Consider the following 19,973-nt stretch of genomic DNA (forward strand, 5'->3'; position numbering starts at 1 on the left):
AAAAAGATGGATTAAATAACCTTTCATCTATAGATATGTGGTAGATACATTTTTAAAAAATAAGGTAATATAAGAGTAAGCCAGAAAGGTTATTTCCTTTAATTTCATGAAGATTAGTTAAAAGATAAGTATATAAATTATAAAATAAAAGAAAGTATAGAGTAGTAATGATATCTTTATTTATTTGTGTTTATTTTGTGATGTGTAGGGATTGAATACAGGCACCAGCACATGCCAGCCAAGCATTCCACCAATGAGCAACATCCCCAATCGCTTTCTTTCATTTATTTATAGCATCTAACTAAAATGCCCAGATTGGCCTTTGAACCGTCTCTTTATTCGATTCAGGCCTCATAACCTCCCTGTATCCATCTCCTGCATAGTTGGGATCACATACCTGTGTCTTAGGCCTGGTCTTTCTTAAATAGGAAGGGTGTACTCCCCACTCCCATGTATCATTTCATCTTTGCCAATCTGGTAGAAATGAATACTTCTGTGTTAGATATTGTGCTAAGAGACACTCATGAATAACATCATTTCATCAACTCAATACCATTTCAGGTTCAACATCCCAAACCAGAAATAAAAAATGCCAACATGGTACCACAAGTGGGAAAGTTGACTCCTGACCTTGAGTGATTGAGCACATTCAGAATAAAAGCACACTAAAGATATTGTATAAAATTACCTTCAGACTGTGTTATAGTGCTATGTATATGATAGATAAAATTAAATTTTCTGTTGAGATATGAATCTCATCTCCAGGACACCTCATTATGCATGTATACTCTAAAATTTTCGAAAATTCAAAAGTACATTAGTCCCAAGCATTTAGGTAAGGAATACTCAGGCTTTAATGGATAGTTGACAGTGGGCAGGTTTAGAGACATTTAGAAAATTGCCTGCAGTTGTATAGCTGCTAAGTGGCTGAACTGAAGATACCTAAACCCAGGTACCAAGGTCTCTGAGTACATACTCTCCATCACCTGGTGGGACCACTCCCTCTGCTGGTTTTAAATCACATTTGCTTGACGACTAGTGAGGTTGCATAACTCTGTGTCTAAGATTCCATTTCCTAATACCTTGAAGAAGATGTGACTAATACAGCCAAGTGATGGAGGAAAGAGGACTTGACTTTAGCCTTGCTACACTTCAATTGAGTCTTAATCATTGGTAATCATAATCATGAAGAAATTTCTCTCTAGAGGATAATAGTATGTGTACTCTTAAGATTGCAGTGAAGACCAAATGTGATGGATAGTGTGAATACCTGGCACATGCACAAATGATGACACGTGACACTTTAGCTGTAAGGAGAGCTTCAAAACAAGAGGCCGAGAGGCTGAATCAACAAGATTTTGTTTGAGCCGGAAAATAGAAAGCAAAACATAAACAACAACAAACTTCCCTTCATTCTCTGTGCCTATTACACTATGGATAATGTTAAGGAACATTAATGTCTCCCCAACTGCCACCTGATTGAGAATGCTAGTTCTGGGCATCTACCAGAAAAGACATTGTTTCATCAATTCATTCAGTATTAATGGAATTGAATATTGTGTCATGTAGAATGTGAGGCTCTGATACTACTATGTTGTTGTTAACCCATGACCTTTATTCTCATCACAAACTCTTGGTATATGTTTACCAATAATAGTAACAATATTTTCGTAAGCACAGTTTAATACATCAGAACCATTGGTGGGTTTTTGCAATCACTAAGAACACATGAATGATGCTCAGAGATCTCTTGTTTTTCTTATTCCTCAGGGCTCATCAACATTCCTGCAGTGGCCCTTGGAATATTCTCTGGGGGAATAGTTATGAAAAAATTCAGGCTGGGTGTATTTGAAGCTACAAAACTCTACTTGGGATCATCTGTCTTTGGCTACCTCCTCTTCCTTTCTCTGTTTGCCTTGGGATGTGAAAATCCTGGTGTGGCTGGACTGACTGTGTCCTACCAAGGGTATGTTCCCTCATAACATCATTTGAGGAGTTGGGATTGCTTAATTCGATTGTCAGTAGAGTTTTCTAATAAGATTAATTTAGTATTTTAAGGCTCGTAACTTATAGAAAGGAACTTTTTAATGGAAAAGCTGATACTACTTAAAGCTTAGTGTCTGTTATTGTCTCCCACATTTGTAGTTTCTCCCAAATTTGAATTTGAATGTCTTATAGAAGTATAAAAATTGCTAAATCTTGTGTTAGAAAATTAACCTAACAAATGAAACAATGCAATCATGGGAATACAGAGCTCGAATTCTTAGTAAAGTGATGATTTTATGGGTTGAATCAATTTGGCTATAATGAATGTTGTTGTTTTAAAAATAGAATAACAACTGTCTTTTAAGATTGTGGAAGTCTTAAGTAATGTCATATACATGGTAGTGATTAGCACTTGCCTGCCATAAAATAGCTTCAAGCAGTTGCCTTTTCTCCCCTCTGGACTCCTAGTTAAGTGGGTTGGTCTTTAGGCCATCCCTCCTAGTCTCTGCTGTGTTAAAAATACATCAAAGTTCAGCAGAAAAAGTTATCTCATGGTAGCTATCTTTACCTGTCCATCTTGCACTGAGTCTGAAGAACATGAATAACTTACATTTCCTGTTTTTACCCTCATTCCTATGCCATCCCGCATGTGGTAGGTGATTTAATTGTGTTGTTTCTAGCTTTTTTCTTAATGCAAGGCTGGATTTTCCAAGACCTATTTCACTATCCCATTTAAGAATCCTTCTTATCACTCCACCAGAGAGAACAATTACTCTACATTGTTCATCTACAGATGTTATTGAGCCTCTACCATGTACCAGAGAGGATTTAGATTAAATCTGCCAGACTGCTTGAAGCCCTGCAGAGGCAGAAAAGGTCTAGTATTCATTAGTTTCTAGTTTTCAATGCCTGTGACCAAATACCTAACAAGAAACAGTTTGAGAAAGGTAGTGTTTACTTGGGCTTACAGTTTGAAGGGACATATACAGCCCATCATAGAGGGGAAGGAATAGCAGCAGGTGGCCCCATGGCTTTGTGAGTGCATAGGAACTGCTTGCTCCCATCTCATCAGACCAGGAGACAGAGCTGAGACAGGAAGGAACATTGTGTTACAAACCTCAAGGCCTTCTGACCCAGTGACCTACAGATGCCACCTCCCAAAGCTTCCACAGGCCCCCCCCAACACCACCACCTAGTGGTAGAGTCAAGCATTCAAGCACATAGGCTTATAGAGAATATTTTTAATCCTCTACATTTTTAATCTCTCCTCTATTCTGCAGTCCTTTGACAGCCTCTTGCTCTTTCTGATCATCTGCCTTGCCTCTACATTCTAGTCTCCATTTTCTTCACCAATATGATGTCTTCTGCTTGCAACTAAGCACACACTATAATTTCTCCTGTTTAAAATGGAAACAGTGAATGCAAAGTTAAATAGAAATGTATTCCTAGCAGGATTATGAGGCTGAAGAGTCCACTGGGGTCAGAAATGGACAATGAGAGTGTTAATGGTAACGATGAATTGCTAGAAGACTTTGCAGAGAATAGAAGCCTTGTGCTGTCTTTGGCTGTACCTTTTATATTCATTATAGACCAGCATGGTGGAATCGTTTGTGGTTTTCAATTTAGAAAGCAACATGAGTTTCATTTTCTAATGCATATCCTCTACACCCTTATGCAAGTTAGTTTTGCTAAACTTCTTTGAAGGAAAGTGAGTTTTAAAAAGTCAATTTGCTTCCCAAACTTAATGTCTATCAAAGGCAGATTTTGACCTTGCACACAGGCATGACTCAAAGTATACCGTTCTTTCTGCATTATGCTGTTTCTAACGCAAAGTGAATACATAGACAACAGCTGCAAACTTTTGAGGTTCATATTATGAATGTTTCCATGATAAAAGATAAAATATTTTAAAGAAATAAAAGATAATATAACCATTGAGTACTAGCCTCTTCAGCAGAGTCACCTTGAGAGACTGTAGCTGAATTGCTGTCAATGCTGGCATTGTTTGGTGCATTCTGAAACTCCTCTTTCAGAATTGCTTTCCATACTCTTAAAACATCCCCCACAAATGACAAAGATTTAACCTTCGAGCATAGCTGTGCCAGTGGAAGCAATCGAAGAAGGGCAGCACCACTAGGAAAGCACCTCACTTCTCAGCACAGCTCTCTGAAAGAAGTCTCATTAGGGAATAAACACTCAAACGTGTTTGTTGGAACCCTTCTTATAATTAAAATTTTAAGCCACAACCCTACTGTCAAACACATCCTTCATATAGATGTGTTTGCAATTAAAGTCTGCTCTAGATGGCAAAGTAAACATATTCCCCAGTAATGTAAAATAATTAACTTTAATGCAAAATGCTTCCCCTGAGATTGCCCTGTGTTGCTTTGTTTGAAAGGTTATTTTGATTGTAGACACCCAAGAGGTCCTTTATTGACAAGCTTGAGCTGACAGCTAAGGGAATATCTGTTTTTTAGTAAGGAGAATAATGCTGATATGAGAACAAGAATTTAGATGCAACAGGCCTGGAAGGGTCCACTCCCAGGTTTGTGACTAACAAACAATGTGAGTTTGAGCAAGTGCCCAGTCTAACCTGACCTTCCTGATATGCATGTGAGTGGGTGGCCTCCATCACATCAAGGTTCATTGGAAGTCCAATCATCTGTGACCTTGACCTCAAAGGGCCTGTGGGGACTGATGCTGGTCTTTCAAAGACATTATTGTCATTACAACTTCAGATAAAATCATTCATCTCAGCCAGCAATTAACACTTCATGGAAGAGAAGATTAAATGGTCCCAGAGGACTTCGCAGAGACCCAGTTATATGCCCTTTTGTTCTGTTTGGCGTGACCTTAGAGATGGCCCAATCCACAGCAGCCTGAGTAGATGGACTGTTACCTCAACTAAGAAATTACTGCTGTAATCATATAGGTTAGATACACATTAGAAGCAAGAGCCCAAAGCAATGGTTCTTTCTCTAGATACTACCTTTTGATGAATGTGATTTCAATACTAACATTTTTTAAATACTAACACTAGAGAGGCTGAAGCAGGTGGTCTGAGAGGTCAAGCCACACCCAAGCTTGACCACACCATATAGCAGGACCTAGACTCAAATGAAAAGACATTTTTTTTCTTTGATGATTCAGGTCCCATAAACCATGTTTCTAACTCTGCTATGTGCTAAGAGTTATATTTGACACCAGCATCATAGGAATAAATAAACAAACTGATCTGGCCTCCATTGAGTGTACATTTCAAAATATTGTTTATTCATTTAAGTCTCTAAAATACCTCCATAAAAAAAATTCTTCACAGTGAGAGAGATCAACACAAAAGAAAATGAAATAAGGGAGGAAACTGAATTATGAAAGGTCTCTGGGCATTACACATAACGTGAAGCCAAAATGGCACACCAATGGGTGAGTGCCCTGTAGAGAGATGAGAGAAAGAGAAAAAAAAGTTCAAGAAAACCAACACTTGGAAGATAAGTATTATTCATTAATATTTATAAACATCTTCCATCCTCCCAAAGTCAGTACTTCAGAGTGTTCCAATAAATTTTTGTGGCTAAATTAGTTGTAAATTTATTGAATAATAGAGGACTCTGTAAGCAAAGATGATGAAGGATGCCGCTGACCTCTGTACATGGGAGACTTGTAGCTGAAAGTTTTCCTGTGTTCTGCCCAGTCCACAGCCGCTCAGACCCAAGTAAACACACAGAGGCTTATATTAATTAAAACTGCTCAGCCATTAGCTCAGGCCTATCACTGACTAGCTCTTACACTTAAACTCAGCCCATTTTTGTTAATCTATATGTTGCCATGTTTTCCATGGCTTTACCTGTGTGCCATTGCGTGCTGCTCCCTGGATGGTGGGCTAGTGTCTCCTGAATCAGCCTTCCTCTTCCCAGAATTCTCCTTGTCTGCTTATCCTGCCTATCTTTGTGCCTGGCTACTGACCAATCAGCATTTTATTAAACCAATGTACAAAAGCCTTATCCCCTTTTCTGTTTAATTAAAAGAGGAAAGTTTAAACTTTAATATAGTAAAATTATATATAACAAAACAGTTATCAAGCAAGAATTACAGTTACAATATCTAGTCTATTTGTATTTGGCAAATTCAAAGAAAATATTCTATTTATCCTATATTTGTGAGTCTAAGGTTTTATATCTAACTTATCTTTTATCATAACTAAGGAATATTATGACTATCTAGTCTTCAACTACATCAAAGACCTCAGAAGGATATAATATTATCTAAGTAAATAGGAAATGCACTGTAAACAACTTCCAAAAATCTAGAATGACAGAGACAGCTGGCTGCTTGGACTGTTACCCAAAGTTCTTCTGTAATGTTGGGGCATCCATTTTTCAGCCTACAGGCCTAGAGTCTCTCAGTTGCTTCTCTCTGTGTCCTGTAGAATGTTTGGTAGTTTCTTCTGTGAAGCAGGAACCTGAAGGACCATCTTGCCTTGCAAAGTTCAGTGGTCACCTTCCTATGGGTCCTGAATGTCTAGTCGATACAACATTTTGTCAAGCAGTCTAAGCAAGAACAGTTTCTTGTCAAAATGGCTATTTTGCCAAGAAGAAGATAAACTCCATATGGAGTGTCTTCAACCCCCATCTTTCTCTCTGAAGCGAATCAGTGCTGCCAGGAGCAAATGTGTCTCATTGTCCAGAAAGTCTAAGTTTTTAAAACATTTTAAATGCCGTATTCTGTAGGTCTTTGAAATGTTTGAAGATTACCTACTTAATTGAATTATATCTATGTATACCTAGAAAACTTAACATGACTCTAAGTTTGACTATCATAGAAGCCTAGTTATTAATCTGTATTTCTTAATTATCCATTACAATTTAAATGAGTTACATAAACATAATACCTCATTCAAGAGTAGAAATATATATACAGTATAACAAAATTAACTTTAAACTTTAAATTTGTATCAACAACTAAAATCAATAGCAATGTAAAACATTTTAAATAAGTTGCTCTTTAAAAGTAAGTTCAACAATCCATCCTTTTATCCTATCATATGTATATTTTATATTTCCATTCAGAGAATATAGAGACAAAAGATTCATGGTGCATTATTTGAAAGACATATGCAACTAGGTATAAGAAGGGTGTTCACTGTTAACTGTTTTCCTTCATTACTATCAGCAATATCCATCATACTGATGCCCACACAGTTACAAAAGATAGCATGCATAATGTCATAAATATACCTTGAATTTCACTTTTCTGTCTTGTAACCATGGACCGAACCACCTTAGCTCAGAAATTCATTACAGGACCCAAAAATCAGGAGACTTTAATAAGACCTTTAAGCTAAGAAGTGGATGTGGCTAGAATGGGCAAACCTTTTAAGACATAGCTTAAGGAGAAGTCAGTTAACAGTTGGCTCATATTTAACACTTAGATGCTAAGATATTTAACACAATTGTATTTTCAAAAGACAAACAGTTGCCACTATCACAGCATTTATATGACTCAATAGCATTGACATTTTTAAAATAGGATCTTGCCTGCCAAGAGGTAATATTTTATACTCTTACGTTTCTTTTCAGAACCAAACCTGTCTCTTATCATGAACGAGCTCTCTTTTCAGATTGCAACTCAAGATGTAAATGTTCAGAGTCAAAATGGGAGCCCATGTGTGGGGACAATGGGATCACATATGTGTCAGCTTGTCTTGCTGGTTGTCAATCCTCCAGTCAGAGTGGAAAGAGCATTGTAAGAAACTTCTCCTAATGTATCTGCCTATTAACTGGCTATTGTGTAGACCCATGTTGGTCCAATGGGGTCTTGGGAGGTCACACAGGCAGAATCCCTTGTTCTGACCCAACCCTTGTATTTGTATATAAATATAGGGAATTTAAAACACTCTTGTGGATCTAAAACTGAAAGAATTAAGGAATGGATTAGTAATGAAACAGGTATAACAACATTCATAATTGTTTAGTCTACATCTCTCATTATATTGTGAAAATTATTAGCCCAGAATAAGAAAGTCCCAAAAATATTGTATCACTTTTAAGATATACTTTAGGATCTGTGTCCCCTGATCTCAAAGTTAGTAGATACAGGAGGTTTTAGGAACAGCACAAATATGGGGGGTTAAGAGATCTGTATATGAAGATATGGATCCAGGAACCCAGAACTGATTCCAGGGAAGTTGATGGTTTTGAAGCAGCTCTGCTTGATCAAGAGTAGATGGTCTGAGCTGCCAAGTTGCTGTAGAGTGGGAATGGAGTCAGAACTCCAGGTAGGAAGCTCGCTCAGTCTGTCCAGGTATTTGAGACAAATGGCTTGAACTGCAAGCATTTATTCTCCACAGTTGTAGAAATGAAGTCCAACTGAAAGAGCCAGTGGGTCCAGTGCGAGATGAGGGCTGACTACCTGGTTTGCAGATGTCCTCAGAGCAGAAGGCAGAAAGGAAGGACAAGGTGGCTGTAGCAGTCGGCTTTTTCTCACTCTCACAATTCCCTGAGAGGAAGCATTTAAAGAGAGGAAAGTGTTTTTTAAGAGTAACTTTTTAGTGTCTTCGGCTGTAGACCTTAGGCTTGCTATTTCTAGGCCCGTGGTGCTTCAGTTTACCTTGCAGGGAACTGTGTGATAGACACCATCAACCTCACAGTGAATTGGAAGGGAAAGGTGATCAGAAGGCAGGCTACATCTTTCCAAGACCCTCCCCAGTGACAGTTTCCTCCAGGTAGCCCATTCTTCCGCTTTGACCACCTCCAATAATACCACCATATTATGAATTTATCAAAGAATTAACCTATTGATTAATTCAGAATCCTCATGATCTAGTCTTTTCCACTTATCCCTGTCAATTGAAAACCCAATCCCCAGTACTGTTTAAGCTTTAAAGTGTGTGTTTTTTTTCTTTTATGGACACTAATTTCTGAAAATGTTATCTTCCTGATCTTCCAAAGGCCTTACCTCCATATTTCATTGCACAGGAGCAATGAGATAAGTAAACTGGGGATGAGCATTCAGTGCAAAACTGAAACTGGCTGTGAAGGACTTGATGTCCTTCAGTCATTAACAGACTCCCCCCTCTAATCACATCTTGGCATTTCAGGCCAAATGCTATCTTCCATAAAAAACTGAACAGCAAAAATATATTTAAATATAATTATTGGCTAGTTATGAATGCTTAGCCCAACATATTTGAGAACATCCCGGATGACAGTGAGACACAGGAACAAATAACAGCAATCAAACAAGATCAGGATTAGAATATATATATATGAATATATTATATATATTATATATAATATATTAGAATATATTATATATATTATATATTAGAATATATAATATATATTATATATAATATATATTAGAATATATACACATATATACACACATATACACATATATATATATACACACACATATATACATATATATGAATTATGTCAACTTTATTTCATTCTTTATTTGCAAATTCACTCTTCAGTGATGAAAATGACAACTTGTTGTCTTAGTTAGTATTCCCATTGCTATGATAAAGTACCATGACTTGGAAAAGAAAGGGTTTATTTCACTTATGCTTCCACATCACAGTCCATCATCCAAGGAAGCCAGGGCAGGAACTCAAGGCAGGAACCTAGAAGTGGGAACTGAAGCAGAGGCCCTAAAGGATGGCTGCTTATTAGCTTGCTCCCTGTGGCTTGCTCATTCTCCTTTCTCATACAGTGCAGAAACCCCTGCATAAGGGTGAAAATCCACAGTGGACTGGGCCCTCCCATATCAATCACTAATTAAGAAAATGCTTTACAGACTTGCCTACAGCCCAATATTATAAAGGCAATTTCTCAGTTATAGTTTTCTCAGATAACTCTGACTTCTGTCAAGTTGAAAAAAAAAAAAACTAGAACTCTTTTAATGTATGATACAAATAGATAATAAATATCATGAGATTCTCATTTCATAAATAAACTGTACAGAATTACAGCTTCATATTCACTTTTATGCATAAAGATTTAGTTCACTTTTATGCATAAGGATTATTTTCCCTAAAAGACAATGTAAATTCTTCCATATCTTCTAATTCTGCTCATTTATTTAATGATTTTTTCTTAAATACTGAAAGTGAGGTCAATTTTAGGCTCTGGATATGTAGAAGTGACAAGATAGGGTGATCCTGCTTTCGTAGAGGTTATATTCTAGTAGAGAGATGAAGCTTAAAGATAAATAGCCATGTACATAGTGACTGAGACTGAGTTAGGATACCAGAGCAGACAGATGGGCTGTGGTTTAGAAGGGGAAGTCATGAAACTTCTCTCTAAAGAAATCTCTAAGTAGAGAAGGGAAAGCTGAACAGGCAAGAGGAAATTTTCCTGAATGGGGAGTAACAGGACCATGAGATATGGGTGAATTGGCTGTGTTCAAGCTGGGAAGGAATGGTTCTAGGACAAAACAGACCTGCAAATTTGCCATTGTGGGAGCCATTTGTGTAAACAAAGCAGAGGTTAATAGGGGAGATTGTTGACCAATGAGATCAGGGTGAGATCTGGGAGCTACATGATAAGAATGGATAATTCACTACAGTGATTTGGGATTCTTACAAATGTATAAGGAATCCTAATTTCAGGGTTGAGGGCAGTGAGAGAATTTGAATGTTCACTTGGTTACTATGTGGAAAGCAGATTGCGGTTGGTGAGAGTTGAAGTAGGTTGAGGACAAAGGTAACCATGACAATAATGAAAGCATGAAATAGTAGTGACAGTCATGTGTAGACTGTAGGTCACTATTTAAACAGTGAAATACTCTATTAGACTTTACCTTAATATATGTTGATATATTAATATGTTAATATATGTTAATATAGCAAAATATTCCCCATTGCTCATATAATACATATATATTATACTAAAGAGTATTTAAAAGAAAAATATAACTTCTGATTTAATTAAATGTATCTCAATAATTGGACTTTTCTCTACTGTGTTACAGATATTTTCTAACTGCACTTGTGTAGGACTTGCAGCCCCTAAGTCAGGAAACTGGTCAGGCATGATGGGCAGGTGTCAGAAAGATAACGGATGTCCCCAAATGTTTCTGTATTTCCTTGTGATTTCAGTCATCACGTCATATACGTTATCTCTCGGTGGCATACCTGGGTATATATTACTCCTGAGGTGAGTGCTGAGTCTTCTTCACTCCAACTTTATTATCAAATACAACATATACCCTTCTCTGTGGTCGTGATTCTTGATAGCTTTTTGAAACAATTGGCCCCAGCCCCTGATTCCACTGTCAGATGAGCCCACTTTAGGTTTTTATAGCGTTTTCTTAGTTCAGAATATTTGTAAATCCTTGATCGAGAGCAATGTTAAAACCTACATCATTGAAGTTTTACACTAAACACCATTTGGGGCTTCTGATGTTGGAGTCAGGATTAATAACACAGATAAAATGTACCTTCCATAAAATGTATGTAATAGACAATTGTGAAATACTTTAAAGGTATGTTTAATAACGTGGTGTTTTGAACTGGCCATTTTGATCTATAGGCTATTATTTTTTACACATTACTGCTAAGACTGGAATTTTCCATGATGGTGTTATGTTTTTCAATCAATTCTAATCTACGAATATTATGTGAATGACTCAAAACAATTTTATATACAAGACCCTAAAATATGCATTCCTTTGTATATTTTAATTAGAATATACATTTTAAATAATTATTTAAATAAAAGTTAAGCATTGATTTCTGGTAGATCATATATTTTAAAATGTGAGGATTTTAAATTTTGTATCACTCTTTTAAATAAAATTAATGAAATTAAAGAATAATGATTAGATAATCATGACCAGATTAAATGTTGTATGAAAAGGTGTTTATGTGTGTGTGTGTGTGTGTGTGTGTGGTGTATACATGTACATGTTTGCATGTGTATAGTGCATACTCGTGTGGGTGTGCACTCTTGAGCAATCCCCTCAAATGTTCTTCCAGTGTCCTTCCACCTTATTCCTTGAAGCAGCATCTCCTGGTCAGCGCTTACGTTAGTCTTACTAGCTATCTCGCTCTGATGATTGCCTGCCTCTGATTTCTCAGGCTGGACTAATAGCCAGGTTACCAAGTCCACTCAATATTTATGTGTGTTCTGAGTGTCTGAACTTCAGGCTCCATAGTTGTGTGGCAAGTGCTTTAACCATCGAGAAACCTCTCAGGCCATATTTTCTAAATGGTGCTTTTCCTATTTTAGGTGCATTCAACCACAACTTAAGTCTTTTGCTCTGGGTATCTACACTTTAGCAATAAGAGTTCTTGGTAAGTATAATCAAAAGGACATTTTTTCCTTCTCTTTCTAAAACATTGTCTCTGTGTGTGTGTGTGTGTGTGTGTGTGTGTGTGTGTGTGTGTGTGTGTGTGTGTGTTTATATTGGTTTATTGTCAGGGGCCTCAGAAGTGTCGTGGACAGTGGGGGCATAATCCATGGAAGGTGAAGAGTGAAACTTGGGTTAGCACAGCACTACTTTAGCAGCTTCTGGGTCAAAACTTCCAGCGTCTGACCTCATGGGGGAAAGTCTCCACAATCATCACAACAAAGCTTCAGGGACAGCTACATTGAAATCCCCTGGCAAGCTATCAAAGCACCTGTAACCTTACCAAGAATGAGTCCTATTGGCTGATAAACAGCACTCAGGGTAAGGGCCTAAGAAGGAAGGATCTGTGATAAGCATAAGGATAGATTCTGTTGATGGAGGATTCAAAGTACATGGGCCTTTTTCATAAAGAAGGATTCCACTCACCGAGAGACAAAGCTCAAGGTAAGGGCCTAAACCGTGCTCCCAGTTTTGGGGGATTCAGGAAGGCTGGCTCCATAGAATAGCAAAAAGATCACGAGGTTGTTAGACTACATCCACTCAGGTTCTTCCAATGCTTTCTGTAAACTGAGCCTCCTACATTTTACACTGATGCACAATTTCAAATGAGTATGGACTTCCTGGCACGTCACTGTTTGAGGACCATAGCTTGCACTCTCCTACAGGTACAAATGTCATCATTTTGTATGACCACAATGCATTGTCACAGTCAAGAAATTTGGTACCAATGTGTTATTGTATCTTCTATATATTACACAATCGAATTTAATTCACTATAATGATGACCTTCTACACCCTTCTACACTCTCGTTCCAAAGTGAGTGGAGGGCCATGTACTGCATTTAGCTACCCTTGTCAGCCTCTAATAATCCTTCCTTTTTGTATTTAGGCAAGTCTGTCATCTTTATGGCTACTCTTCATTTGCATTTACCTGGTTGTTTTTGTAAACAGCCAATAAAATATTTCAGGTGGGAACTATATAGGTGACACTGTATGTCATTTTGCCCATTCTGTCCTGAAAGCTGACTTTAGGATAGACCATCACTGGATAATGGCCTCTTGGTGAAAGTGAGGGCCATAACCGTCTCCACAATAAAGATCATTTGTCAATAATAAGTGATCTGTGAGATGACGACATTATTTCATTTCTGCCATATGTTTTGCCTGAAGCTGAAATGACTATAATTGATTCGAAATTAAATCAGTTATATCATGACTATTTATAAAACTTCAATGGAATTTTAAGCAGGCAATATTTTAAAAGTAATTCCTGTTTGTTATCAAAGGCCTGTTTGTCATGATGGTGTCATGAATACATTAGGATGGCTTTAGTAAGAGTACATTCTTTTGAGTAACTATATGCTGTGGTTTGAATATGAAATGTGCCCTGGGGGTTTCATTTGTTTGAGTGTCAGAAACCAAGCTGGTGTCACCATTTGGAAGGTTGGGGTACCTTTAGGAGGTGAGACCTAGCTGGAGGAGGGTATCTCTAATGGAGGGGGGCTTGAGGTCGATAACTTGTCAATTTCTAGCCAGAGTTTTCTATGCTTCTTGGCATAGCCATTTACCAAGCATGCTCCTGCTGCATGGACCAAGCCCTTGGCATGCTTTCCCCACCATGGTTCATTCAAATACCTTAAACTGTTCCTTTGTTAGGTGTAAAAATGTTGGCAAGTCATAAACAACAGCAACAATGGTGCAAAACAGATGTTAATAGACCATCTGTTTGCAATACATAAAACAGAAATGAAGCTGTGAACTCATTTCAATCCTTCCAGAACACTTTTGTTGGAATTTGTTGGTAAGAATTATCTTTTCTCCCTAGAAAGGATTGTGCCCTCAATAATCAGTTACTGAGCAACGATGAGCACTATAGCACAAGTAAGAAAGGAACTCCCTGTGCCTGCATAGTTTGTGTTCTGGCAGAGAACACAGTTAAACAAGCTGTTCCAAGAGCATTAAGGGTTTGTGAAAGGGAACAAGTACTGTAGGCTGGTGAGCAGAATTAATACACTTTAGGTCATAGGAACGGTCCTTTCTGAAGGGAATCCCTTAAACTGAGACTCAAAGGGTATGTGTGCAGTAAGAAGAGGGGGGCAGGGAGGCAGGATGGTGGTGCAAGTTTTTAATCCCAGCACTTTGGAGGCAGAGGCAGGAGGATCTATGTGAGTTGGAGACCAGCCTGATCTACAGAGCGAGTTCTAGGACAGGCTCCAAAACTACACAGAGAAACTCTACTCAAAAAAACAAAACAAAACAAAAAAACAAAAAAAAAGGGAGATAAGAAAAGTCAAATTGTTTCAGAGAAAGAAAGCTACTGAAGGCGGTAGGCAAGAGGACAGAGTATTTTAAGCATCAAAAGACATTCAATAAAACTGAGATCCAAAATATAAGCCAATGAATATGACCTTAATGAGGCCAGAAATGTACTGTTTGGTCTTGGAACAAACACCTTAGGCAATTATCTATGTGGTTATTTGCATAGTAAATAGGTAAGAGAGTGCTAAGGTAATTGGCAAAAGGAATCTTTAGCTATTGCTTTTATTGGGAGTGGGGTTGCTAGGAATTGAACCCAGGGCCCTGAAGTATGCTAGGCAAATTATCTACTAGTGAGCTGTACACATACTGTTGCTAAGCTTTACATTACAGCAGTAGAGAGAGGAGAATAGACACCCAAGTAGAGATTTTACATGACTTGGGATGTACTAAAAATGAGCGAGGGGCTCAAAGATGGCATCCAAGCTCCCCGCCCTGGCCACTCGGTGAGTCATTCGAGGGAGAAGTTGTGTTCACATTGAGTGTAATGCATCAGGAGACATGTACATGGAGTTATACTAATGAGAGTTACTGCATGAGTCCAGAGCTTGGGACCAAACACTGAGCCATAGAAAGAGGTCTCTGTGAGAAACCATGGCTTTTTGTCTCCCAAGCAGTGATTACTGGGCTCAAGGTAAGTGGTTCTATGTCACCATTCATGACCAAAACTTAGACGCAATCATTTGTGTTTCTTGCAGCAGGAATCCCAGCTCCTGTGTATTTTGGTGTTTTGATTGACACTTCATGCCTCAAATGGGGATTTAAAAAATGTGGAAGCAGAGGCTCCTGCAGACTGTATGACTCACATGCTTTCAGGTACCATGTCAAACACATTCCCAGATCTCTGTGCTGCTACATCATATTTTATGCAACATCACTGAAACCTAGAATTTCTTATGTAATTTCCATGTTTATAAGATGAATCAACCAAAAACTGGGAGCTGTTTCATATACAATTCTCTTATTTGATATTTGACTTAAGATATATAGTTCCCAGTGTTAACAATCAATTTCATTTTAACTGTCATCATTATTTTATTCTTAATTTTTAAGTTATTATACAAAGTAATAGATTTAATGAATTTTGCACACATGTATCATTATACTTTGCTGTAATTTATGCCCCTCTCAAATAATCATTTTTTAATATGATGAAAATTAGTCAGATAAAATGCCTCACACCTGGAATCCCAGAATTTTAGGGGGCTAACAGAAGAGAACTAATGCTCTCTTGAGCCCTTGAGGTCAGCCTGAGCTATATAATATGTTCTTGGCTAACCTGAATCTACAGAGTGAGCAACCCTGCCTTATCACACACACACACACACACACACACACACACACACACACACACACACATATACTCATGAGCACACACATATGACAAATGATGAAAATTTCTAGAATATAATGACATTTCTGAAAGTTTTTGCACACAAATAGCAAGACATTCCCTGAAACTCAGATGCATTTAAATTTAGGTCACATTCTGGGTTTAATTCTATTCTTTTTTAAACTGAGCCAAACTGTACCATTTACGTCAGCACTAATCCCCTGGGCAAGATCTGGATTTGGCTCTCAATCCGTCCGGCTCTTATTGCCAAGCTGATGTTCAATTATTCCAGTACTTGAAATGCATAAAAGTAAAAAGCTTCCTCTGTGTGGGTGAGCGTGTCTAGGGTGGAGAGCGTGGTTTTCTCACTACGGTATCATTCAGTCCTGTTCATCAAACCTTTATTCTCCTTATTGCTTAAAGCCATACTCCAATGGCTTAAGACCAGGGACTTCCTTTTTTCAAAGACTTACAAGCTGAACACTTTGTTTTAGAGAGGTAAAGCTGGGTCTCCAGCATCTAAGTTGAATGTGAATTAATCAGACCATCTCAAATAAGACGTTTAATAGGCTTTGATGTTTATGTGTAAAGGGTTTTTGGTCCATGACCCAGGCCAGTTTGGGGAGTATGATTTGGCATCTGCTCTCATTTGCTGAGACTAAGTATTCACTGTAATGTGTCAGTTGTGAGACTGTGAGAGCATTTACCATGTGACCAGGACAAAGCTTAAAGCCTGTCCTTCTGTGTTCTTCTGGTACTAAAGACTTCTGAGGCAAGAGAGCAAACTGAGTGTCAGGCACGTTTTCAGGCAGTTCTGTGCCACAAGAATTCCGACCCCTCCTTCAAATTGCTTGCTGCAGCCTTTCCTTGGAATGTGTGAGAGGAATATTTGAGGCAGGATCACCACATAACTTAGTCAAACCTAGACACTTTGGAAAGTGAAAGAGATTCTTTTAAAATTATACTTAGTACAGCAGTAGCCTAACTGGGGCTGCCCTGAGCAAGCAGGAAGATGGCTACCCGACTTCAGGAACTCCTTACAGAGGAAATGGGAACATCATTTGCAGTAACTCGGAATGACAATACTACTAAGAAATACAGTAGCAAATGGCTGACAGTAGGTCACCTGTGTTCATAGCCACAGGCTTACTCTAAATCTGTGTCCTTCAAGAGAGTCATCATCACACTATTAGAACCTTCAGTTTATGTTTTATTTCAAGTTGAGTAGTTGCAATAATTATAACCGAGATTCTCTCCTCTTTTAGACACATATACCTGGGACTGACCACACTCCTTGGTACAGTGTCCATTTTCCTAAGCATGGCTGTACTTTTTGTTTTAAAGAAAAAGTATGTTTCAAAACCCAGCAGCTTCATAACCACCAGAGACAAAACAGTGGTGTCTTCAAGCTTCAAGAAGGAAATATGTGCTGCAAGGGATCATGTGCTGCAGCCCAAGTACTGGCCAGGCAAGGAGACACGACTTTAGCAAAGTCATGGAAAACAAGCAAACATGGAGGTCATTTTATCCAATGCATGAAAATTCTGTAAACAAATAAAATTATAATCAAAAGGGCTTCAACATGTAATTTTTTTCTCCTTTCAAAAGTATGTCTGCTTTTGTATTTTACTCTAAGCATTAGATGACAGAACTCTAATAAATATCACTAAAATAGAAGATATAGATGAAAAATGATTTTAAAACCTTTAAACTTATTTATACATTCCTTTTAATTATTTTCTTATTTCTGCTTTGTTCTGCATTGTGTCCATTGATAAGTAAGATGTATTCCTGGGAAAAACTGTCTCTCATGTCTGATTATGACATGTCATCTCTAAATTGAATCATTTTGGGTAGTTCCTAAGGAGGGCCTTCAGTTTTAGATTCTCTTGGAATGCAGCAATTGATACAGAAAAGATTCATCATGACAGAGTGGTCTTGGAAGACTATTTTAATTTATTAGTTCCCCCACTAATCATTTATATAAGTTCATTGTGACATTAGAAGCATCCATGGTTTCATTGTCATTAATGTCATCGTGCTTTATTTTCTATGCAATGAATTAAAATATTTTTAAAACAAATGTTATCCATATTTCTGTGTATGTAGGCAATTCTCTACTTAGATGCAAGGTATATTCACAAAATATATTTAAAAGTTAAGTTTGGGGTGTGTGTGTTCCTGGGAGGACTGGGAAGTAAGCATGACCAGAGTGCATTATGGGAAATTCCCAAATAATCAGTAAAAATATCATGGTGGAAAAATGTAGCATTACAGATACTACAAATTGCACATATATCTGTGGTACTATGCATTACTGTGTAGTGTATCTGTGTTATATAATGTTTGTGTTGCCATACATGCACTGTATAGATTATCTGTAGTTTAGATATAAAGCAGTCAGAGAGTTTGACCCTCCAAGGGCTCATTTTTACCCTGTTGAGATTGTAGGCTCTAGATTCCATTTGTTTGTCCTAGGTTTTTTTTTTTTTTTTTTTATTTTATTTTATTTTTTATTTATTTTTTTTTTTTTGTCAACTTGATATAAGCTAATGTCATTTGGGAAGAGGGATTCTCAACTGAGGAAATTCCTCCATAATACTAGGCTATAGGCAAGTCTGTAAAACATTTTCTTGATTAATGATTGATGTAAAAAAGTCCATCCCACCTGGGCTGGTGGTCCTGAGTTCTGTAAGAAAGCAGACTGAGCAAGCCACGAGGAACAAACCAGTAAGCAGCACTCCTCCGTGGCCTCTGCATCAGCTCCTGCCTCCAGGTTCCTGCTTAAAGTTCCCACCCTAAATTCCCTCAGTGATGGAGTGTGACCTGAGAGTTATAAGGTAAAATAAACCCTTTCCTCCACAAAGAGTTAAGTTTCTGAAAATCGAAAATACCTGTGGTTGTTATCCTTATAAAGTGAATGGATGAGCAGTATTAAGGCTGGGTGTGGTGTCTTCAGTGTCTAGCTGACACTTACCTGACAGGTTTGGAAGATTCCACCAGGTAAGCCTCTGTGACTCCCCATTGGAAACCTTCAGTTCAGACACTTCCTCTCCCCTGGCATTTTGGCGCTCCTCTGACTGCAGTTAGTGAGTTTGGCAGTCCACACTCTAATCTTCAAACCATTACCTCTGTTTTTCTTCCTCCACCATCATCTAAGGAACACAAAGACAAAACAGAGAACCTTGTAAAGAGGCAGCATACCCAGAAGCTTACAGTCTGAGCCAGTCAGCCTTCTGTAAGTCCTGAACAGTCCAAAGACCAGGTAGTCAGGCTAAGAAAGTAAGACTGGGGGTATCTCAGTGTGGGTGAGACAGTGGAGTGCCTTGGATGCAAAAGGGGAAGACACATACACACCAAGGGAATTTTCAAAGCTGCATGAGGAATCCATCATCATGACACATCAATCACACTAAAACCTGATTCATCTTCACAACACTAATGATACCAAAATCTCCATTTAGTGAAGGGTATGGCAAAGGTGAAAGAGGTTCCATAAATTGCTCAGCAATGGAGAAGCATAGTCGAAATGAAATTCAGTTCTACCTAAAATTGGCTTTCCACCGTATTAGCCTGACCCGATAACGTGTTCTATGACAGGTGCTCCTATCATTTGTAATGTCTCAGAATTATTTTATTCCATTTGTTTCCATTCCCTCAGCCATCATCTTCGTGTGTATATTCCATCATCATACAGATAACCAGCAGCCGTTATAAGCCACAGAATGAATTTAGTTAGCATGTTGAGTTTTTGTTTGTTTGTTTGTTTTTTGTTTTTTTGTTTTTTTCCCAAGTGGTGTGTCTTGTGTTTGGAATAGTCAACTTTCAATAGATAGATCCAAAACATGCTACTTAAACTTAAGTCAGTTGATCAAGGACAGGGCTTTGGAGACTTGTACTTTAAATACAATTCTTTATAAAAAAAAAATTCTTACTTTTGTTTTATTTATTTGTTGGGTCAAAGGCATACTATGGGATACAT

At 37.9% G+C, this 19,973-nt stretch overlaps 1 protein-coding gene across 4 annotated transcripts in view; it reads left to right on the top strand.

Moving 5' to 3' along the window:
• Positions 1 to 17,479, top strand: part of Slco1c1 (solute carrier organic anion transporter family member 1C1) — a 37,977-nt gene extending 20,498 nt beyond the window's left edge. For 3 of the 4 annotated variants that reach the window (XM_059256989.1, XM_059256991.1, XM_059256992.1), the window contains 6 exons: positions 1,771 to 1,966; positions 7,563 to 7,728; positions 10,963 to 11,147; positions 12,222 to 12,286; positions 15,357 to 15,474; positions 17,257 to 17,479. In XM_059256989.1, the coding sequence (XP_059112972.1) occupies positions 1,771 to 1,966; positions 7,563 to 7,728; positions 10,963 to 11,147; positions 12,222 to 12,286; positions 15,357 to 15,474; positions 17,257 to 17,479 (953 nt within the window). The remainder of the gene's footprint in view (positions 1 to 1,770; positions 1,967 to 7,562; positions 7,729 to 10,962; positions 11,148 to 12,221; positions 12,287 to 15,356; positions 15,475 to 17,256) is intronic. The other variant, XM_059256990.1, reaches the window with a different exon arrangement.
• Positions 17,480 to 19,973: the final 2,494 nt, after the last annotated feature.

Source organism: Peromyscus eremicus, chromosome 3 (assembly GCF_949786415.1).
Source record: "Peromyscus eremicus chromosome 3, PerEre_H2_v1, whole genome shotgun sequence".
NCBI classification, from domain to species: domain Eukaryota; kingdom Metazoa; phylum Chordata; class Mammalia; order Rodentia; family Cricetidae; genus Peromyscus; species Peromyscus eremicus.